The sequence below is a fragment of the Mustela erminea genome, chromosome 7, assembly GCF_009829155.1.
Source record: "Mustela erminea isolate mMusErm1 chromosome 7, mMusErm1.Pri, whole genome shotgun sequence".
Taxonomy (NCBI): domain Eukaryota; kingdom Metazoa; phylum Chordata; class Mammalia; order Carnivora; family Mustelidae; genus Mustela; species Mustela erminea.
Window position 1 is genome coordinate 74,203,622 of NC_045620.1, and position 23,999 is coordinate 74,227,620.

Genomic DNA, 23,999 nt, shown 5'->3' on the forward strand with positions numbered 1-23,999 from the left:
TATTCAATCAGATTGCAGAGGATTATTTTAACTCTGTGGCCAGATGCAGAGAAATATGGAAAGGTATTGAAGCCAACAAATATGTTGAGAAATGCAAATTCTCACAAGTAGAAAGATTCGGAATTCTAGAAGACAACAGCTTATCAATAGCTGTATCCAGATTCTTTGGAGTGGTGGGTTGCTTTCAATTCAGACTTCATAATAGTTCACCATGAAGCAAAATTCTCTAAGTACAAAGTGCCTTAACCTTGTAGGCAACTGGGATGTTACTGAACAATCAAGACCGTAAAATATCTATGTGAGTCAAGAGCAGACAAGACGATTACTTTCCTCCCCGTTCCCACTAGGATAGAACAGGTTAGATTTTTTTAAGTTTCGTCCTAGAAAATATCAGTCTACGAAGAATATGGATTCAGGCCCCAAACCTTTCTGACTCAACAGTGAGGTGAAGAGGATGCAGACAAGAATTGGCTCAAAATCGCCAAATAGATTTGGCAGTCGCCTAAACATTTCATAAAAATCAACTCACTAACCAAGTACCCTCAACCATCAAGCTAGCAGATCTCTCATTTCAAAAGCAATCACGTTTGGTTACCAAACTATTGACATCTGGGCACGAAATCCGGCTTTTATTGACTTAAGACCGAGAAATGAGCCCCGAGGTTAACTGAATCGCCGGGAGTGCGGAACCGGCGCATCCCTCCCGGGGAAGCCAGTCTGGTTCCACAAGGGAGGGCAGGACAAGGAGGAAGGCTTCGCCCGCCGGGGGCTGAGCGCTCTTTCCCTCTAGTGTCCTTAGCTGCCCCCGTTCCCAGCACCCGCCGTTCATTTGCCGCCTTCCAACGCGTGACCCCGGCGCGCTCGCGTCCTGAGCCGGTGACAGGCGCGGGGTGCGCCGAGAGGTCCCATGTGCCCCCTCCCTCTCCTGGCTGCCGCAGTCGCCGCGTCCCGAATCCCGCTCCGGCTCCTCGGCAGAGGACTTGCCACCGCCGCCGCCATGTCTGCCGCCGGGCGACTCAAAACCGTGGACTACGAAGTGTTCGGGAGAGTGCAGGGTAGGGGACCGCCCCCCTACAGTGGGAGAGCAAAGACGCGTTAGGGGAGGACGGGGAGAAAGCTACCAGAAGCGCCACCCATCTTAACGAACCCCCCCCCCCCGCCCCCAACTCGCTCCCCAACTCGCTCCCCAACTCGCTCCCCAACTTGCTGTGGCCGGGACTTCCGCTCTGCCATGACACAGCAGGCGCGGGAGGCCAAGAAAGCGGAGCGCGCCTGCGCCGAAGAGCCGGGGTGGGCGGGGTAGGAGAGTGGAGAACGCGGCGGGGCGGGGGCGGGTGTGAGGGGAGGGAGAAAGGCCACCGCCGGGCATTCCCAGCCCGCCCGGTGAAGGGGTTCGTAGTCGGGGCCTGGCGGGCAGAGAGGGAAAGAAGAAGGTTGGGTGGGAAAGGAAGAGAGGGCCTTTGAGCTAGTGGTCCTCGTTTGATGCCACTAATACTACTGGGTTGACCGGAGTTTCAGAAAGGACACCTCAATGATGTTCGATGGTTCACGCTGCCAGAGATTACACTCCTTATCTCGCCCCGCCAATGTAGCTCCTAAAAAAATTAAGTCATCTAATTTTTGTTTCATCCTAAATTTAAATAGTTGCAAAGCATGTAATGTCTGGCTTCTTTTTACTATTGTTATTTCTAAATGTTAAATCACTCATTTATCCAATGGAACAGAAGCATGGCGGTGATTTACTATTTACCGTTTTTCATTTAAATTAAAGCTTTTTTTTTTTTTTTTAAGGAATTTATTTATCTATTTGACAGAGAGAGATCACAAGTAGGCAGAGAGGCAGGCAGAGAGAGGAGGGAAGCAGGCTACCCACTGAGCAGAGAGCCCAATGTGGGGCTCTATCCCAGGACCCTGAGATCATGACCTGAGCCGAAGGCAGCGGCTTAACCCACTGAGCCACCCAGGCGCCCCCTGTTTGAGACTTTCTTACCGATCACCCTATCAAGCTTTTTTGGTAATTTGTATGTATAGTATGTATGTGTGTATATATATACACATATACATTTAGATATATTTTCTTGATTTCCTTTGGCCATAAAGCTCTATTATTATTATTATTTTTTCCTTTCTGGCGTGAGTTGCTATTGTGATTATTACTGGAACACTATCAGGAAGTTAAAAATACATTTAAAGATACGATAAACATTATTCAATTTAAAAGGAAAGTTTGTATTGGAAATTTATTCCTTAAGGAGAAATCTGGGGGTATTTATGGAACATTGATTAAAGGATGTGTACTCTATTTTGGTACACTAGAGGTTTTTACACTTGAGGGTGATGTACAAGGTCAGATTAAAGAAGGGCAAGAGTATGCTTTTTGTAATTCAATGGGCCTTCCTTTCAAAGATAGCTGTGAAAAGAAAGGTAGGAAAGGAGAACCACATCAGAGCATAGGTGCTTTCTCAGGCCCTTGTCAGGAAAGAATACATGTGAAAGTTGAAGATCTGGAAATCGATTTGCTTAAAATTATCCATGGCCTTGTACCCTTTAGAAAGCCTTTGGGTACACCCAACGATCTGGTATTGAGGATTGAAAACGGCAGTAAGTCATTGGAAGCAGTGGAATATGAAAATAGTGGCAGAGACCACCTGACAAAATATTTGGTCATTTGGATAGAAATGGCAGTAGTTAAGGAGTGCATGTATGTGTGTGTGCAGGTGACATTTATGGGGTATGTTCCATGTGCTGATCATCTTACTATTTTTTACTTAATCCTCATCACAATTTTGTGAGATTTATGTCTCACTGCTCTCTTCACAATGAGAGAGCAGAAATGGAGAGGTTCACTAAGTTGGACAAGTCCTTAGTTGACAAATGGAATTTGATCCTGCATCTCTCAAATTCTAAAACCTGCACTTTTCCATTATGCAGTTTTTCTATTAATATATAATGTGTTTCTCTTGATTTTAACAATATAATTATACTTTTTGTGCATATGGTGGTTGTGTTATGTGAAGATCAATTTTGGGCAGCATTACAAATATAAGAAAGAAATGTACTACACGTAAGCAGTGGGATTTTAAAAAATCCGCTTTAGGGCTAACTCATATAGTTTGCAGTATGTTCAATGGAAAAGTACATGTATACTATTGATTTATCAAGACATAGTTTGTAAGACAAATTCATAATCACATGTTTGCACACATATACACTGACATTTGCTGAGAATTTAGGATGTTCTAAGCTCTGTACTCAATGTTTTACACGAGTTGTCTCATTGAATCCTCAATCCTGTTGTGATCTCAACATTTCCCTCATTTAACAGGTTGAAAAATTGTGGCATTGACAATTAAGTTTCCCAGGTTATGCAGTGAGTTAAGTGGTGGTGCTGGGATTTGAACCTCGACAATTTGATATTAGAGCCCAAGCTCTTCTTAATCATTATAATCTATTGATTCTCCTCTCAGTACTTTTCCATCTTTATTTTGCCTTCTTCCTAACTAATGCACCAAACACATATACATATATACACTGATGTAGGACATTGGACTCAGCCATTTGGACGATTCTGGATGACCCAGAGGGTATATTTATGGTAGTTTGGCTCCAAGGAAGTTTGACCTGGTCTATAAGCAATCAGACCTATGCCTCTTTCTCCGTTGCTGGCTGACACTGCCACTATTTCATCAGTCTGTATCTCTGTCTTATAAAATCCACTATTTTCTCATGGATTACCTAAGAAATAAATGCAACCATTAGCCTTTTGTCTGAGTCTTAATGATGATGTTGAAATAATGGACAATAATCAAAATAAAATTTAATTTTAATATAAAATGGATAATAATTAGAGGGAACATTGCTAATTTAACTTTTTAACTAATTTAAAATCTTAGTGAAAGCTGGCTTGCTAGAAATAATGGCTATGAAAATAAATTTACAATGGAAGTAGCTATAATTTGGAATATTTAAAATGGACAAAACAGCTTGACAAATAAAATTGTCAGTAAAATATTTAAAATGGAAAATATTCCTGATGAAGATGGTTTCAGTGATAGCAAAATGAACATAGAAGATATGGAAAATGATTTAATTGTCCTGTCCTGATGAAAAATTGGTCAATGAATTAAACTGACTTGCTGGAGTTTATGATAGAAAATATTTTCCAGCCAAAAAGTTCGTTATATTTCTGTTTAGAATGTTTGAATTTGAGACATCCTTGGTGACAAAAGGCAGTCAAGACATTCTAGGGGTCGAGTATTACCTGCCTTGTTCTCAAATACACACAGCCTAATTTATAAACAGATTGTATTCCAAGAATTAGAGAACTTGGTTATTTGAAATTCAGGAACGTACACTTATAGAAACAATATTACCAATAGTGGATTCACGTCTCAGTTTCTCCTGCAAAGTTTACATAGAGAGCCTTTGATTGCTGTTGCTTTCATCGCCACATCTCTAACTCTACCTTTTTAAAAGCTAAATGTGTTTTAGAATAGTTTCAAATTTATAAAAAAGTTGGAAGATACCCCATATTCAGTTTCCTTAATTAACATCTTACACTAATATAGTACATTTGTCCCAGCTGGTGAGCCAACACTGATACATTATTATTAACTAAAGTCTGTATTTTATTCAGATTGTTTAGTTTTTACCTGAAGTCCTCTGTTGCAGGATTCATCTAGGATATCACTTTACATGTAGTCATCTTGTCTCCTTAGTCTTCTTTAGGCTGTGACAGTTTTGTAGACTTACCTCGTTTTCATTGATTTTAGTAGTCTTGAGGATTACTTTGAGCTTAGGTACTTTGTATGAATCTCCCCATTTGGGATTTCTCTGGTATTTTTGTCATAGTAAGGTTGGGGTTATGGCTTATTGGGAGGAAGACCATAGAGGCAAAGTGCCATTCTCATTACACCGTACTTATCAAGGGTACAGACACCGTACTGAGTGTACATACTATCACTGTGATTATCACTGTTGATGTTAACCTCGATCGCCTAGCTTGGATAGTGTTCATCAGGTTTTACCACTGTTAAGTTACTCCTACCACCCCTTTTCATCCTCTACATTTTAATTTCCATGTTCTCTAGGAGGGCCTGGGTGGCTCAGTGCGTTAAAGCCTCTGCCTTCGGCTCTGGTCATGATCCCAGGATTGAGCCCCGCATCGGGCTCTCTGCTTAGCGGGGAGCCTGCTTCCTCCTCTCTCTGCCTATCTCTCTACCTACTTGTGATCCCCATCTGTCAAATAAATAAATTAATTAATTAAAAAAAATCTTTATAATGTCCATGTTCTCTAGAACATGGTTTAACATGTTTTTCCTCCACCAATTTCTGTTGCCCTGGGGCCTTTGGGATAAGGGAAGGGGAGCAGGGGACTGAACTTCTGTCTTTTTAGAGCATTTGTAACCATGCATGGCTTAAAATGTTTCTACAAATCTTTAATTACAGTTACATCTAGAATATAATCTGAAAATTTGAAAAGGAAATTGATTAAGCTGTGTATAGATGCTTCGCTGCTTTGCTGGCTCTTGGGTAAATACTAATGACTGTCATAGAAATGGATTGTGGCCTTCTGTTGGTTTACCTGTGCTTTAGAAATTCAACAGTTGATTTTTGACAATGTTAACTCAGACTCAGAATAGGAGTAGTTTATTGGACTACAGACATACATAATTTTCTTTAAGATTGATTAAAATAAAAATTGGGGTGTGTTATTAAATACCTTTGTCAGATACCACATGATTTGGATGTACACATTTTTCCTTATATAGACAGGAAAAGCTGTGTTTGAGAGGTTGAAAATTTTAGTACCAACAGTCAAGAAACATAAATATTGTGAAGTCTAATTCCCTTGCTTATCTTTGTTCCCTACAGCATTTCATTTATAGTCCCGTTCTACTCCTTGTTTTTACATCTTGTTAATCTAGTCTGCTTTCAACTACAATTATTTGTGTTCACATATCTGTGCCCCTTACTAGGCAAAAAGGATAGTATTTTCAAGGTCAAGCTGATGGCTTGTTTTTATAGCCCCTACAGCTGCGCTTCTGGTGGGGACTTTAAAAGTGTCTTCAATTAAATTGAAGTGCTTGGGGATAGTTGGCTTGGAGAAGAAACAGTAGTGAGACGGCTGTTTCAACAATCTGAAAGATGCCATGGTGTGTGGCTCCAGGGGACAGACCCTGGATGGAAGATGAAGGTTGCAGGAAGGACTTTCTAAAGAAAGGTGTTTAACCTCGTCGAGAGCGGCTGTGTAAAGTAGTGACTGGCTGACTTTCCGCGCTCAAACCTGACACAGGCAGTCACATCCCAGGATGAAGGGGCAAAAGACAATATAAAAATTTGATTTTACATGAAAGGATGCGGATGTTTAAAATTCATCATGATTTCTTTAAATATCAGTGTTTTTTGGTGAATTTAAAGTAGGATTTGCTTTGCAAATATTCACCTCAGAGGTTCTCACTGACACATCTTTCCGCAGTTGCAGTCGATTGAGCCCCGATGCAGCAGTGAATTGTGTTTGGAGTCTTTCGTAACTGAAGGGGCTGATGTCTCTGTCCCAGTTTCCAGAGTGGTGTGTCTGTGAAAAACCTGCATGTGTCATCTCAGCTCTTTAACAAGCGAGGTGGAAGCGGGGCAGAGAGGTCATGGAAGCCCATAGAAGCATCTCTTGCCACATAGGCCGCGTCCCAGGAGGGCTCCATTCCAGCCAGGGCTGATAAACTGCAAAGAATCTATATTCGCGTTGGCTTTTTCTTTCTATACGGCCCTCCCTCTGTGGCACCAAGTGCTTCCAACTAGGGATCAGGACTCTCAGAAAGGTTCTGAGAACAGAGGAGCTTTGGATAGTTAATTCTTGCATGGTTCACTGCTTCACAAAGTGAGTGAGCTAGAGGTCCTGATGCCTCTCTATGCACATTCCTCATAAGCCTTTGTGGTTAAGAGGCCTAATAAATAACCCCCCTCTTCATTATGTGAAGCAGAGTTTGGGAATGTGGGGTGAATCTTCAGGTAAGTGCACTTCATGACAGTTTTTAGCTCAGAAGAAAACACACTCTCCTGGGGACAGACAGGGCTCCCCTGACAAGCAGAGATAGGATCCCTGAGGGAAGCTCTCTCCAGGAGAAGGAAGAAGTTGAAGCACTGGGCTATGCTTGTTTCTCCTTCTGGACTTACCAGTTCACTGCATGTCGCTGTGATGGAGTAGGGGCAGGGTAGAGTGACCAGGAAGGTCACACTAATGGATTATTTCTCCTCAAGGCAGGAAATATCATGGAGGCAAAGAAGCTTTCTCCTCTAGAAATAGGTTGTAAAGTCCAGAGAGAGCTCAACCATGTAGCTCTGGCTGTGGCACTTAAAGATGTTCTGTTCCCCAGAGTGTCTGTGTGTGGGGTGATAGGAAGAATCAGGGAGGTTGTCTGGTGACCACAACGGAAGAATGACTGCCCTTGTTCAGCAGATAAAGGCAGGAAAGACTACAATATGGTCCTGTTTTCTGCTCTTCTTTTTCTTTCTTTCTTTCTTTCTTTTTTTTTTTTTGGTGACATTTTAAAAAATTGTGATATAATTCACATAATATTAAACTCATCCTTTGAAAGTGTTCAAAGCATCCTCAATATACAATGATTTTTCCAGTAATCACAATTTTTTGCACCCATCACCACTATCTAATTCCAGAACATTTCCAAGAACTCCTCTCTCACATTTCCCTTTAGCAGCCATTCCCCATTCCCTTCAGGAGGGTCAAGGCTGAGCCCATTGCCATGGCTTTCGTCTTTTCCTCATGGTTTCAAGAAGGCTGCTATAGCTCCATCATGATATTCACCCTACAGTCAGGAAGGGGGAGGCTATAGGACCAAACCACCGTCAAGTCAGTCCTGTTAAGGTGCTTTCCTGAAGCCCTCTACCTCCAGACACGGATCGCATCTCATGGGCCACTCTTCTTACAAGGAAGATGGGAAATATAGAAAGGCATGTTACTGCCCCAAGTAAAATCAGAGTCTGTTAGAGAGGTAGAAGGGGAGAATGAATTCTGTGTAAGCAGCTAGCAGTGTCTGCCCCACAGATATACAGATATTAAGTAAATTTAACAGTAATGATTACATTCTGTATACTTTCCCAGGTAGTGACACAGAAGGACATGTTACAGGAAATCTCAACCTCAAAACATTAGATCGATAACCAAGGCAAGCCAAGTTTCTGTTAAGTCCATATTGAATCTTTCATACATGATTTATTTCAGTCTTATGTTTTTTGTCCATCAGTCACTGCCTAGAGTCAGGAGCAACACTTCCATTTTCTACCCTGTTTGTCAAGCAGTATGAATTTAGGCTAAAATTATGTCTCGTAAACTTAAATGGCAGTCCCTGAGTTCTACTGTTTTAGGATTTGTTCGGTAAATATGAGTGTGCCCTTATCACTCACAGTTAAAAACACACCAGATCCTGCTCCGTCTCTCACCTCAGATCCTCTAACTTCTCCAAGATGACCAACTCAAATCTTTTTCCATTCTCGTGGTTGTTATGTCTTTATTTATAAACAACATGCAGATATTACTATTTCTTGTTTTGTCAACTTAGATATTCTCTAGTGGCTTCTTGCTATCCTTTATATTAAATACTGAATAGCTATGTATACATGTAATTTTAACTTTTAAAGTAAAACTGCCAGTTGTTTTACCAGCAAAAAAGGGTTCATTTGGGAATGAAAGAGAATTGTGAGTCAGGACAAACAAGGTGGGACACAACCTTAGGTGAATCTGGGCAACAAAGGACAGGCATGCCTTTTTAAGGAGAAAAGGGGTATGTTGGGAAGGCTGTCATGAACTAAAAGTCCAGGGGAGTAAACTGGGAATACCAAGTGTGGTGGCTTCTCGTTGGCTGAGCTGTTGCCCAGATAGGGGTAGGGGATGAGGAAAGTGTTTCTTCCTTAGGCTGGAGAAGTAGAATAGTATCCATGAGCAAGGTCAAGCCTGTGTAAGGTCAGGTCTCTCACTTTGTGCTGGGTCTGAAGCGGACTATAAGTGGTAGGGCATGAGAGCTCCCCCTGCTGAGACCCACCTAACTTCATTTTAGTGAAATTTTCCATTACTAATTTTCACAACACTATGTATCATCATTTAGGTAAAGTTCTGCTAGAATCAACACAGAAGTCTTGAGATTCTTTCCAGCTCTAAATTGCAGTAAATTTATTATCATCACTTTGAATTAGACTTAAAGTCTCATCAATTTGCTTGTATGTATATTTGCAATATTAATAAGGAATTATTACAGGAGAGCTAAGTATTTCACTTAAATATTTATCAGCTGGTTTATTTTCATTCATTTATTCGGCAGTTATGTGCCAAGGTCTGATCTAAGGGCTGGGAACACAATGGTGAACAAGACAGAAAAAAGTCGTGCCCTAATAGAATTTAGAGTGAAGACAGGACATTTAAGAAAAGTAAATAGGGCGCCTGGGTGGCTCAGTGGGTTGAGCCTTTGCCTTTGGCTCAGGTCATAATCTCAGGGTCCTGGGGGATCCAGGCCCGCATTGGGCTGTCTGCTCTGCAGGGAGCCTGCTTTCCCCTCTCTCTCTCTCTGCCTGCCTCTTTGCCTACTTGTGATCTCCCTCTCTGTCAAATAAACAAGTAAAATCTTAAAAAAAAAAAAAAAAGAAAAGTAAACAAATATCTTGTAAAGTCATATGGTAATTAGTACTATGCATATACAGGAAACATGTGGGGTGTATTGCTGTTTTAGATGAGTTGGGCAAGGGACATATTGTTACAGGATTTCTTTTCCTTTGGTGCCCGTGGCTCTTGGTCATGCCACTTTAAAGACTGAAAAGGCAGACCAGAGGAAGAGTGGTGGGCTACAAAATGAAGTTTCTTGGGTGATAGTGCAAAGTTCCAGAGAGGGAGGGGACTGGAGAGGGTTGCCACTGGAGTTCCTAAGTCTAGGGGTTTTTATGGGCTTGTTGGCAGGCTGTTTTAATCTGATTAACCCTCCACCAGCCTGTCACCCAGTCAGGTTTTTGTCATCTACCTATCACGTGGGAAAGGGTGGAGGGCTCCTTCCAGGGTGGTGTAAAATCTTTTTAAGGGTGGTTTCCTCTTAGGACTGGGAGCATGGGGTGCTTGACCCTGCCTGCCTTTCTTCCAACTTAATTAATACTTCTGAGGAGGTGACATTTGTGCAGAGACATGAATGAGCTGAAGTTAGTCATGAGAAGATTGGGGGAAGAGCATTTCAGGCAGAGGGAATAGTACGTGCAAAGGCTGTGAGGCAGGAGTATGCTTGGCATATTGAGGAGCACGAAGGAGGCAGATTTGTCCAAAATAGAGAGAGCTCAGAGGGAGTCCTAAAATATGAGATAGAATAGGTTGGGGGTAGGGGTCTGGAGACTGTGGCAAGTAGCTAACCTCTTATTTTGAGTGTAATGGTAAACCGATAGAGTGTTTTTAAGCTGGGGAAGAAAGCGATATGACATTACTTAAATAAAGAAAATCACCTTGGGTGTCTTATAGTGAATGGACTGTGGGAGGGCAGAACTAGAAGCTGGGACACTAATTAAGGAGGCTGTGGAGAGATGATGATCATTTGGACCAGGGCATGAAAACAGTATTACCCATTTTTCTAAAAACATTGAAATAGAATCACATACATTTATTTATTTATTTATTTATTTATTTATTTATTTATTTATTTATTTATGGTAAGTCTTAGATGAAGTTTGGGACTAGAAATAATTTGTAAAGTGAGTGCAGTGACATGATTTTGAATATTTAAGTGATGATCTAAGTGAAGGGCTGCCTGGGATGCTCCCAAACCAGGTCCAAGGAGGGCTCAGGGGAGGGTGTTTTGGTTTTTTTTTTTTTTTTGGCTTTTCATTGTCTGAAGCTCCTCTCCTGTGGTGCTGTGGGCGTGTGAAATCAGTGAATGAACATTGCTCTGCAAGCACATGATTTATTACTAACACAAACAGCGTCAACCAGAAATGCATCAGATTTGCGATACTCTATCAGACTTTTCCCTTTCTGATGCAGTTCTTGATTGGAAATAAAAATCATGGGGCGCCTGGGTGGCTCAGTTGGTTAAGCGTCTGCCTTCGGCTCAGGTCAGGATCTCAGGGTCCTGGGATCAAGCCCCACATTGGGCCCCACACTTAGCAGGGAGTCTGCTTCTCCCTCTCCCTCTGGACCTATCCCCCATTCGTGCTCTTTCTCTCTTAAATAAAGAAATAAATAAAATCTTAAAAAAACAAAAACCAAAAACCTTTTCAAACCTTTCCCAGGCCTTCCATGAAGGTAGCATCACCCATTGGTTCTACACTTTGGTGGGCATGTGAATCACACAGAGAGGATGCTAAAACCAGATTCCTGGGCTCCACCTGCAGAGTTTGTTTCTGTAGGTCTGGGGAGGGGCCCAAGAATACGATTATCTGAAAAACTCTGGTTCTGCAGGTGCTGTTGGGCATTGGGCTATTTTTTAAATAGGAAAGAGCTGGACCAGATGTTTCCAATTTCTGTTTACTTCCATTGCCTGACTTTTTTTTCTTAATGCTGACATCATAGGGGGCTGCTTGCTGTGGAGGACCTCTGGGGAATGGGCGCAACATAGCCCTGCCTCAGACCTTTCATGCTTCTTGGGCAGCGTCTTTCGGGATCCCCTCACGCCTAGGATAAAACAACTAAATGCTTTTCACAGTTCTGCCTGTTTTCTCTTCTGTTTCGTTGCTCTCTTCTACATGGTCTGCTTTAGCAGAAGTTTCCCTGTGAGTTTTCCGCCAGTTCCTAGCATATCTACAAGCTACCGTCTTTCCTTCTGTCTATATCACTAATTACCTTTCTGATTCCCCTTCAGATCAATGCTTGCCACTCATCATTTCTCCTCATTTTATATGTACCTTTTAAATATTTTTACAGCCATATAAAAATTCCATTTGCGATACATCCTGTATTTATTGCTTTACTGCTCTTTTTCTTCGTGTTCATTCAATACTGCAATATGCAATCATCAGGAAACAAATGATACCCCCTGCTATTATAAATCTGCTTACAAATTATATAACATTATCTAAGCCATCAATTTCTTCTGTATCTTCTTTAGTAGGCTTAATTGCAGTATGTATAGGCACTATCTTTTGACCTCTTTGGCTATTGGTTTAATCGATCCCTTATGATTTCCCAATGTATTTAACAAAATTTTTTTTTCAGTTGGGGTATGATTTAAATTCAGTAACATTCACCCTTTTTAGTGTATAATTTAATGAAAAATGCATACAGTCCCTTAGTGATCACCCCAGTTGAGAGGCAAGGCAGTGCCTTCACCAGAGAAAGTTCTCTCTTGCCCCTTTGCAGCACTCTTTCCCGAGCCCTTGGCAAACCTGATCAGTTTCCTGTCCCTGAAATAAAAACAGAAATGTTTTATTACATTCAAATTTGAATTTAGTCCTTGTATTTAGAGAAGAAATTCTGAAAGCTGGGCATGAGTAAGCTGTATGCCACATATACCAAAAGGTCCTTGGTAGTAAGTATTTTGTTTCATTGACCATTTTGAAATAGAATGAATATGCAGTGTGGCTTTTCATGAGTCTTTGGTTTCAGAATATTACCATTTTTCTCCAAAAAGCCTTCCTTTTCTGTTATTATTTTAAAAGAAAATAATTTTAAAAACTTTCTGAGTATGTTCAGATATGAAAGTTTTTGTTCATTTTTTTTTACTTACTATTTAATAAAGTAGATGAAAGTTAATTCAGGAAATACATAATTTTTTTAAAGGTAGACAAACTAACATTTCTTTTTATCTTCTTTTTTTTAATACAGGTGTTTGCTTCAGAATGGTAAGTCAATTTTTTGTTTTTTTTCTCCCCCTACTTGTTATTTCTATTTACAGAGATAGAGCAGTTTTCTACTTAGTGCTAGCTTACTGCTTATTTTCTGTCCTTGACAGTAAATGAAATATTTGTATTTTTTCCAAACTACTGCCTGAAATTTTTTTTATTACAGTTGTCTTTTGAAAGTAGTCTATCAAAAACATTACAGCCTGCCTAGTTTGTAGTTAATCTTTTGTATGCATTTCAAAAATTCATTTACTGGGATGATTGAATTAAACATTTTGGCTAGGTATACTGAACATAAAGTGTGGGATCTGCTCCATGTTCTGGATGAAAGAAGTCCTCCAGGCAAATCTTGAATTCCAGGATGAAAAATGCCCTTGTTGCGTTAAGGAAGTGGTTCTCAGGGGTTAAGACAGGTTAAGGCTCCTTAATGCTTTAAAAATTTTTCCTTTGTTAATATTCTCCTTTCCTAAAAGTAAAAGGTGCATGTGTTTTCACCTACTGTCAGAGCTAGCAGTCACTAGATTAGCTCTCTCTTCCTAACTTCCCAAGAGTTCTAGTATGTTCCTAACCAGTGAAGTCTCCTCTTGAGATAGTCCCCTGTCCCACAGTTCAGATTGTCTCCTCTTTCATTATTATTTTCAGAACCAGCTCCCACATAAATCCTAGCTGTAACCATCTCTGTTTAGTTGGGGGAAGTAGAGTGTATAGATTCTTAGTCACTCTGACCTCCAAGCAGAAGACCCTGTTTTTAAAAAGTTCCAGGAGATAGCATCCACAAGAATTTAGTATGATGTAGTTAAAATAGTTCAAATTAAAATGTTGCTAGGTTTTCATCTGTCATCATAACTGAATTTAAAACTGAGAAATTTTTAAAAGACTGTAAAGAATAATAGGAGAAAGTTATTGGGGGAGTGCAACTGAATTTTATGGATCCCAAAACACATCATGGAAACTGTTTTCTATCAGTTTATTTTCTCATAATGTGCTCATCTTTACTGAAAGTGGAATTTAATAAAATTTACCCTTAAATGAAGGTTCTTGTAAACAGAGGAGTGATTGTAGGTCAGCTACGTAATTTTTGTCAAGGACTGTAGGAAAAAAAATTATTATTAGTTACATTTTTTGACGCTGGATTTTGTTTCACTAATTTTCTCCTAAAACCAGTACACAGAAGGTGAAGCTAAGAAAATAGGAGTGGTTGGCTGGGTGAAGAATACCAGCAAAGGCACTGTGACAGGCCAAGTGCAAGGCCCCGAAGAGAAAGTCGATTCCATGTAAGTAGTAAGACTAATAATGCACTCATGTGATTAATGAACTTATTCTAATGTTTCATTAAACAATAAGAATAGTATCGATGGACCAAATTCAGTTTGTAGATTATAACTAAACTAACATGCTTTTAGGCATACGAGCTCCTTGTTGGTATACCTCCTCAGAGTTGGGATGGAATTTGTGCATTTAGGAACGGATTTCCCACTTGGCCAGGCCCTCCAAAAGAGCAATGGCGTCATTCTCCAATCTGTTTCCCCCACGTCTCTTCTAATGTGGGGGAAACAAACATCTTGGGCCCATGTACCTCTCATTCAAAGTGACTATGAATAAGCAAAAGCCTTTGGATGGTTTCTGAAGTTCTTTTAATTAATTAATTAACGATTGATTGATTTTTTTGAGAGTATGTGAGCATGTGACAGTGGGGGAAGAGGGGAGGGGCAGAGAAAGAGGGAAAGCCTGCTAGAGATTTCTAGCAGGCTCTATGCATAGCACAGAGCCTTACATGGGGCTCATTATCACAACCCTGAGACCATGACCTGAGCCGAAATCCCAGGCATTCCTGATCTTAAAGTTCTTTTTTTAAAAAAGATTTTATTTATTTATTTGACAGAGAGAGAAACAGTGAGAGAGGGAACATAATAAGCAGGGGGAGTGGGAGAAGCAGGTTTCCTGCCAGAGAGCTTGATTCCAGGGCCCTGGGATCATGACCTGGGCGGAAGGCAGATGCTTAATGAATGAGCCACCTAGGTGCTCCGGTTCTTAAAGTTCTTAAAGTAGACTTCAAGGCCAAAAGGCTGCTCTCTCTTTCTTATTAAGTATCTTGTTTATCTAACTGTAATTTTATTTTTACTGTTGGTAAAAGTGTGTTTTATGAGTTGTATGGTAACCATAATGAGTCCTTGTGTTCCAAAGGAGACCAGATTCAGTAGTAATGAAAAAAGTGCCCTGTCATGTTCAAAGGCCTTATCATTTCAGTTTCATAAATTCCATTGTTCTCTGTAGTATTTTTTTAATAAAAAATAGCTAACGTTTACTGCAGATTAGCAGTATTAGGCAATATGGTACACACTTCAAGTGGTTTATTTCATTTAATATTCACAATGGATCTTATGAAGTAAGTGCTAAGTCATACCCAATTTATTTTATTGTTTGCAATTTATTTTTGTTTTCATTACTTAATGTTTTCAGATCTCAAAAGTAATACTTTTTTTGCTTATTGTAATAAGTGAAGTAATAAGATGCAGAGAGTTAAAAAAGCAAAGCTAGTAATCTGCCCCTTCTCTTCTTTCCTCCCCTTGATAGAACACAGGCCTGTGGCCTTGTGAAGATTTTCTGAAGCTTTCTCTTTCACTTAGAAGTATTTAAGCATTTATAGTTAGGATTTTGCTTGTTTTTACCAAAATAGACTACTTTATACATATTTTTCTATAACTACTTTTTCATTTTATAGCTATTCATCAATCAGTAAACAAATAACCACTAAGTCCTTATTTTTTCTAATTTCTTTACATATAAGTACATACTTTTTGTATAAAATTATACCCCAACTTGGAAAGTGGGGTCTAAAAATTTAATTTTCATAAAGTATATGGTAACGGTTAAGGAAAAACAATAATTTTCAGTAGGATTGCCCAAAATGCAGATAAGATTGTGAGACTTATGTTGTGTAGAACTAAGTAGTTCAAAAAATGATAAAGTGCCAAATGACTATGAAGTATTGGGAATGGGGGCTGCACGGGAGGATAGATGCTCATGTCTATCACGTGATAGCCTAATCCATGCTATAGCAGATTTCTGATTAATATCCTTCACATACCCATATGATACATTCTGTCATTTTTTCTTTTCAATCCCTGCGTTCCCCCTCTTCCTTCCTAGTACTACCACTGATTTGTGTTAGCAACGGGGTGGGCTTCCTCCCGTGTTTGTTTCCATATTCACAGTTTTGGGTTGTGTTCAGTATTTGCTTTTTAAAAATGGGATCATGGTGTATACACTTCTCTGCATCTCACTTTAATATTCAAAAATATCTCCAGGAAACAAACAATTTAATTTTTAAAAGTTCAGAAGGCATGAATAGGCATTTCTCCAAAGAAGACATTCAGATGGCCAATACATATATGGATAGATGCTCAACATCCCTCATCACCAGGGAATGCAAATCGAAACCACAGTGAGATATCTCCTCACAACTAACAGAGTGGCTAAAATACAAAACACAAGAAACAACTTTTGATGAGTCTGTGGAGAAAAAGGAATGCTTATCCACTGTTGATGGGAATGCAAACTGGTGGAGCGACTGTGGAGAACTGTATGGAGGTTCCTCAAAAAATTAAAAATGGAAATACCATATGATCCAGTAAACCAGTATGGGGGATTTACCCAAAGAAAATGAAAACACTTATTCAAAAAATATATATGTACCTGTATGTTTATTGCAGCATTATTTATAATAGTCACATTATAGAAGCAGCCCTAGGGTCTACCCATAGGTGAATGGTTAAAGAGGATGTTATACACACACACACACACACACACACACACACACACACACACACCCTGGAATATTACTCAGCCAAAAAAAAGAATGCAATCTTGCCATTTGCAACAACACGGATGGACCAAGAGAGTATAATGCTAAGCAAAAGTGGTCAGAGAAAGACAAATACCGTATGATACCACTTGTGTATGGAATTTAAGAAAACAGATGAACAAAGAAAAAAGAGACAAACTGAAAAATAGACTCTTAACTATAGAGAACAAACAGATGGTTATGGAAGGGGTAAGTGGGTAGAATAAGTGAAGAGGATTATGGGTACACTTACTATGATGGGCACTAACTAATGTATAGAATTGCTGAATCACTATAGTGTAGACCTGAAACTAACAGAACACTGTATAGTAATTATACTAGAATTAGAAAACAAAATAAAACAAAAATACATCCAGGAAAACTCACCCAAATCAAATGGTAGAGCTTTAATCCATTCTTTTTAATAGTTGCTTAATATTCCACAGTATTAATGTGCCATTATTTATTATCTTATTACTGAGAATTCTTTTTCTTTCTCTCTTTTTATTTTTCCAAGTAAGAGCAATGCCATAATAAATATTTTACTGGTGATTTTATATTTGAGAGATAGATTCCCAGAAGTGTGGTTTGTTGGTTGACATGTCTGTATACTGTTAATTTTAAAAATATTTGTCAGACTACTTTGCAAAACAGCTGTAAACAATTTACATTTTTTTTCTATTCATCCTGCGGGCAATTGGTATTATTACTCTCTAATTTTTTTTATCTGATTGGATATAGAGTGATGTATTATTTTTTCACTGTAATCTGCATTTCTCTAATTGCTGGTTATTTTGAGCATGTTCATGCTTATGGCTATCTGGATTTGTTCTCATGAACTAACTTCCTTTCACATCCTTTCCCCATTTTCCCATGGAACTGTTTGTCTCTTGCCAATTTTTAAGAGCTCTTTTTATTTTTAGTTATTTATTTTTTAAAAGATTTAATTTGACAGAGAGAGAGAGAGATCACAAGTAGGCAGAGAGGCAGGCTCCCCGCCAAGCAGAGAGCCTGATGCGGGGCTCGATCCCAGGACCCTGAGATCATGACCTGAGCCGAAGGCAGAGGCTTAACCCACTGAGCCACCCAGGTGCCCCCTAAGAGCTCTTTTTATATTGGTAATGATTACTAACTCATTATCTCTTATCTCTTTTGCAAGTATTTTCCCAAATCTATCCTTTGCCTATTCATTGGTTTTGTTTATTTATGATAGCTTTTGCAACATAAATTGTTTTAATTTGTATAAATGCAAATATGGTTATCTTTTCTTTCTGGTTAAGAAACAGATTGTAGGGGGTGCCTGGGTGGCTCAGTTGTTAAGCATCTGCCTTCAGCTCAGGTTATGATCCCAGGGTCCTGGAATTGAGACTGATGTTGGGCTCCCTGCTCAGCGGGAAGCCTGCCTCTCCCTCTCCCATCCTCCCTGCTTGTGTTCCCTTTCTCTCTGTGCCTCTCTCTGTCAAATAAATAAATACAATCTTTAAAAAGAGAGAGACAGATTATAAGTGTTGTTCTAACTTTTTGATGCTTTATTTATTATATTTAGTATTTATTCCATCTGGGATTTGTTTTTTATTTATAATATGGGATTGGGGACTGTTTTCTACCAGATAGATAGCCAGTTGTGCCAGCACTATTATTAAACAATCAGTCTTTCCCCATCAAATTGGAATACATTTTTCCATATATTGAAATAGCGTATTAATTGGATATTATTCCTGGGTTCTCTGTTCTGGTCCCCTACTAGAACTACTCATCTATTCCTAGACTAAGACTCCATATTGATTTAATTACAGTGCCTTTGTAGGATATTTCCCTTCACAATTTTTTTCATTCATTTATTTGCTTCCTTGGGCACTTATTTTCTCTCTAAACTTTAAGATACTCCTTTTCATTTAATTGGAATCATATCTGTTTTTTATTTTTATTATTTATTTATTTAAAGATTTTTTATTTATTTGAGAGAGAGAGAGAACATGCACTCATGGTAGGGGGAGAGGGGAGAGAGGGAGGGAGAGAGAGAGAATCTTTTATTTATTTATTTATTTTAAAAATTTATTTAACAGACAGAGATCACAAGTAGGCAGAGAGGCAGGCAGAGAGAGAGGGGGAAGCAGGCTCCCCGCTCAGCAGAGAGCCCGAGGACCCTGGGACCATGACCCGAGCCGAAGGCAGAAGCTTAACCCACTGAGCCACCCAGGCACCCTGAGAGAGAGAGAATCTTAAGCAGACTCTAGGCTGAGTGCAGAGCCTGATGCAGGGCTCCATCTCGTGACCTGAGCCAAAAGCAAGAGTTGGATGCTTAAACGACCTTGCCACCTAGGTGCCCCAAGGAATTATATATATGTATATATTTTTTAAAACTTCCCTGATGTTCTTACAGATGTGCTTTCTAAAATAAACTTTTGGAGTACCTGGCTGGCTCCGTGGGTAGAGCATGAGACTCTTAGTCTGAGGGGTTACGAGTTTGAGCCCTTATACTGAATGTAGAGATTATTTTAAAAATAAATCTTAGGGGCATTTAGGTAGTACCATCAGTTAAGTGTCCAATTCTTGGTTTCAGCTTGGGTCCTGATCTCAGGGTCCTGGGATCCAGTCCTACACTGGGCTACCCACTCAGCAGAGAGTCTGCTTGAGATTCTCTCTTCCTCTCCCTTTGCCCTTTCACTTGTGCTGTCTCTCTTTTTCTGTCTCTCTTTAAAATAAATAAATATTAAAAAAAATAAAATCAGATCTTAAAAACACCCAAAACTTTATTTTTTAGAACAGTTTTATTTTTTTTTAAGATTTTTATTTATTCATTTGACACAGAGAGATCACAAGTAGGCAGAGAGGCAGGCAGAGAGAGAGAGAGAGAGGAGGAAGCAGGCTCCCCGCGGAGCAGAGAACCCGATGCGGGACTCGATCCCAGGACCCTGAGATCATGACCTGAGCCGAAGGCAGCGGCTTAACCCACTGAGCCACCCAGGCGCCCAGAACAGTTTTAGATTTACAGAAAAATAGTAAAGATATTACCAAGAGTTTCCATATACTTCTCACCCACTTTGCCCAAGTAACATTTTACATTGTGTGATACATATGTTACAATTAATGAGCCAGTATTGATGAATTAGTATTATCGAAAGTCCATGGTTTTTCAGATTTCTTCAGCTTTTACCTAATAGTCCTTTTCTCTTTTAGGAACCCATATTTTACTTGCTATTAATTCCACACTTTTATGATATTAAGAGAATTGATATTAAATCTTCCCATCTAAAATTGTGGATATCTTTTCATTTGCTCAGATTTTTAAATTTATCCTTCAATATGGTTTTATGTTTATCATCACATAGATTTTGTGCTTTGCTTGCTGACTTTATTCCTAAGTCTTTGTCTTAGTCAGTTTGGCTATTATAACATAAGTCCCATAATACGGGTGGTTTATAAACAATAGAAATTTATTTCTGACAGTTCTTGAAGCTGGAAATGTGAGATTAGAATGCCAACATGGTCAGGTTCTGGTGGGAGTCCTCCGCGAGGCTGCAGACTACCAACTTCTCATTCTATCCTTATATGGCAGAAAGAGCACTAGTTAGCTCTCTGGCCTCTTATTACAAGGGCACCAATCCCATTCACCGGGGCTCTACCCTCATGATCTAACCACTTCCAAATACCATCACACTGAGATTAAGGCATCAACATATGAATGGGGGGGGATACATGCATTCCATAATAAGATTTTATTGTCTTTTTAATCATTATGTATGGAATATTTTTCCCATTTCTATTTCTTTGTGCTTATGCTAGAATAGGGAAAGCCTAATGACTTTTGTATATTTATCTTATATCAGGGTTACCGTACCAAATGTTCTCATTAATTTTACTAAGTTTTTTTTTTTTTTTGGTAAACTATAGTTATTGGATTTTTAAGTATACAAATACATAATTAGCAAAAATAATGTATCATTTTGTCAGTGTTTATTTCATTTGCCAGACCGACCCATCAAGACAATGTTGAGTAATAGCAATAGTGGGCAACCCTGTCTGTATTTGAAATGGTTTTATTTCATCAAGTAGAAGAGCGTGCTGTTGATTATTGTTAAATATGCTTTATCACATTGAATTTCACTCTTGCATTCCTTGAATTAAGCTCTTATTGGTCACAGAGTGATATTCTTTTGAATCATTGCTGAATATTATTTGCTAATATTTTATTTAGAATTTTTGCATCTATATTTATACGTGGGAATATCGTTTCTTTTTTCTTTTTCTTTTTCTTTTTTTTTTTTCTTTTTTACTTTATCAGGTTTGGTGTTAAAGTTATGCTGGCTTCACAAAATATATTAGGAAATTTTCCATCCATTCCTTCATTATGGAATAACTTAAATAATATCGGAATTACTGTTATTAAGTTAACTCAAACAAGTTATGAAATTACTTGGTCCTGGTGCCTTCTCAATGCTGGGCTATTAACCACCATTCCAATCTAGTCTATTGTAATTGGTGGGTTTCAGTTTTCTACTTGTTCCCAGATTCATTTATAAGTTTTGTTTTGGTTTGATTTTAAGATTTTATTTTTATTTTATTAATGAGAGACAGAGAAAGAAACAGAGGCAGAGGTAGAGAGAAAAGCAAGCTCCCCACCAAGCAGGGAACCCAATGCAGGACTGGATCCTGGGACTGTGGGATCATGACCTGAGCTGAAGACAGACACTTAACTGACTGAGCCACCCAGGGACCCCCATTTATGTTTTCTTAGGAAATATCTAGTTTTTCTAGGTTTTCAAATTTCTTGCTATGGATTTTATTTATTTATTTGAAAGAGAGAGAAAGAGAGTGAACTCGTGCAAGAGCAGAATGAGGGGTAGAGGGAGGAGAGAAAGAATCCTAAGTAGACTCCAAAGCATGGAGCCTGATGTGCGGTTTGATCTCTCATGACCCTGAGATCATGACTTGAGTGGAAATCAAGAATTAGATGCTTAACTGAGCCATCTAGGTGCCTCTGGATTTTATATTTTAAAAGTCTCTTTTGTATCTGTGGTTATATATCTTTTGAAAATTCCTAATCTTATATAATTTTATTCTTGCCTCCTTTCTCCTTAATCAGATTCTGGAGGAATTTATCTGTTGGTACATTTTCTTTTCGTTTCTTTCTTTCTTTCTTTCTTTTTTTAAAGATTTTATTTATTTATTTGACAGACAGAGATCACAAGTAGACAGAGAGGCAGGCAGAGAGAGAGAGACAGAGAGAGGGAAGCAGGCCTCCTGCTGAGCAGAGAGCCTGATGTGGTACTCGATCTGAGGACCCTGAGATCATGACCTGAGCCAAAGGCAGTGTCTTAACCCACTGAGCCACCCAGGTGCCCCATCCGTTGGTATATTTTAAAAAACAACTTTTGGATTTATTGATCGTTTCTTTCTGTCTTTTTTTGTTTGTTTGTTTTCTGTTCATTAATTTCAACCTTCATCTTTACTAATTCCCTCTTTATTTCTTTGTTGATCCTTCTCTAAGTCTTCAACACGAATTGTGGTTTCCTTTAGTTTTAGTCTTTTTAAGTTAATAATGAAGATGAATAGGCATTTCACTCTGAATAAGCTTTTGGTTTGCTCCATAGATTTTGGTAAAAAGTGTTCTTTTCATTGCTTTCGGGATAGTGTGTAATTTCATTTTTAGTTCCTCTTTGAATAATGACAGTGGTCTTCTGGGTATGTGTTTTTTTTTTGAAATATCCAGTGTCCCTTTCTGTTTTTAATAATGTTTTTTGCCTAAAAGTTACTTTATCTGATATTAACAGTTATACACACTTTCTGTGTTACTATAGAATATAATTTTTTCCTTGCACAATTTTCAGTGTTTCTTTCTCATTGTGTGGTTTTGTTTACTTTTGTTGAAATAGTTGATGAACAATGTTATATTACTTTGAAGTGTATCTCATTATGTTTTATATATGTCCTTTGCAAGTAGCATATAGTTGGGTTTTGTTTCTTTATGCAGTCACACAACCTTTGTTTTTAAATTAATGTATTTATCCATTTAAGCTTAATGAAATTACTCATATTTAGAATTAAATTTGTATCTTACTATGTTCTTTCCCCCTTGTTTTATTCTGCTTTCCTTTTCTTCTTTCTTTCTTCATTTATTTTTATTTTTATTTTTTAAAGATTTTATTTATTTATTTGACAGAGATCACAAGCAGGCAGAGAGGCAGGCAGAGAGAGAGAGAGAGGAGACAGCAGGCTCCCCACTGAACAGAAAGCCCGAAGCGGGGCTCGATCCCAGAACCCCGGGATCATGACCCGAGCCGAAGGCAGAGGCCTTAACCCACTGAGCCACCCAGGCGCCCCTCTAGACTTCATTTAAATTGACTGTTTTTTATTATTCCATTTTTTTGTTTCTTTTACTAGTATTTTCCTAGAGGTACAACATACAATCATAACTGGTCAAAATTTGATGTTAATTGATGTCTTACTCTCTTCCCTAACAATGTTAGATCTACAGTACCCTTTAAGTCCATTTATCTATTTATTTAGATGTAATTTAAATGATCTGTTTTAAAGCTCATCAGAAATTATTTCTAGGGTGCCTGGGTGGCTCAGTGGATTAAGCCTCTGGCTTTGGCTCAGGTCATGATCCCGGGGTCCTGGGATCGAGTCCTGCATCGGGCTCTCTGCTCAGCAGGGGGACTGCTTCGCTCTCTCCTTCTCTCTCTCTGTCTGCCTCTCTGGCTGCTTGTGATCTCTCTCTGTCAAATAAATAAATAAAATCTTTAAAAAAAGAAAGAAATTATTTTTAAAAGTCAAGATTTTGGGGAGTGGTTTCTGTGTATATGCCATTTTTGTTGTTTTTTTTTCCCCCTTGCTGAGTCTTTGGGCTTCTTCTGTATAGGAATATTTTTCATTCTGCCAAAAGATTGTTCTTTATTATTTTCCTTCATTTGGGCTGTTGGTGATGTGTTACCTCAGTTTTTGTCTCTCTATATGTTTTTATTTTACCTTCATTCTTGAAAAATGTCTTTGTTGCATATAGAACTCTTAACCTGACAGTTACTCTTTTCCGTACCCTGTGGATACCATTACAGTGTCTAGCACCCATTGTTTTGTTGTGAAATCGGCTGTCAGTTTTGCACTTTGCTTCTTTAAAGTAATTTTGGCGTATTTAAAATGGCAGCAGTGGTAAAATTGCCAGTTTACACTTTGCGATAATAAATAGAACATTAAGCCTGTCAGTCGGTTTAGGTGATTTTCCCCAGTAATACTTAGTTCCTTGGGTACATATGCGGAAGAGGCATGAAGTGAGGTTCATTGGGGGCTGGTTGTTGCCTTCTCCAAGAAGTGAGAGAGCCGGGCTGGAGGGCAT

General features: G+C 38.9%; 1 protein-coding gene across 2 annotated transcripts in view; it reads left to right on the top strand.

The window, feature by feature from the left end:
- The first annotated feature begins 669 nt into the window (after positions 1-669).
- ACYP2 (acylphosphatase 2) overlaps positions 670-23,999 on the top strand; it is a 176,050-nt gene continuing 152,720 nt past the window's right edge. Inside the window, exons 1-3 of one of the 2 annotated variants that reach the window (XR_004287746.1) lie at positions 670-1,055; positions 12,803-12,819; positions 13,984-14,093. Coding sequence is in view for 1 of the 2 variants with exons in the window: in XM_032352121.1 (XP_032208012.1) it covers positions 908-1,055; positions 12,803-12,819; positions 13,984-14,093 (275 nt within the window). In the remaining variant the exon portion in view is untranslated. The remainder of the gene's footprint in view (positions 1,056-12,802; positions 12,820-13,983; positions 14,094-23,999) is intronic. The other variant, XM_032352121.1, reaches the window with a different exon arrangement.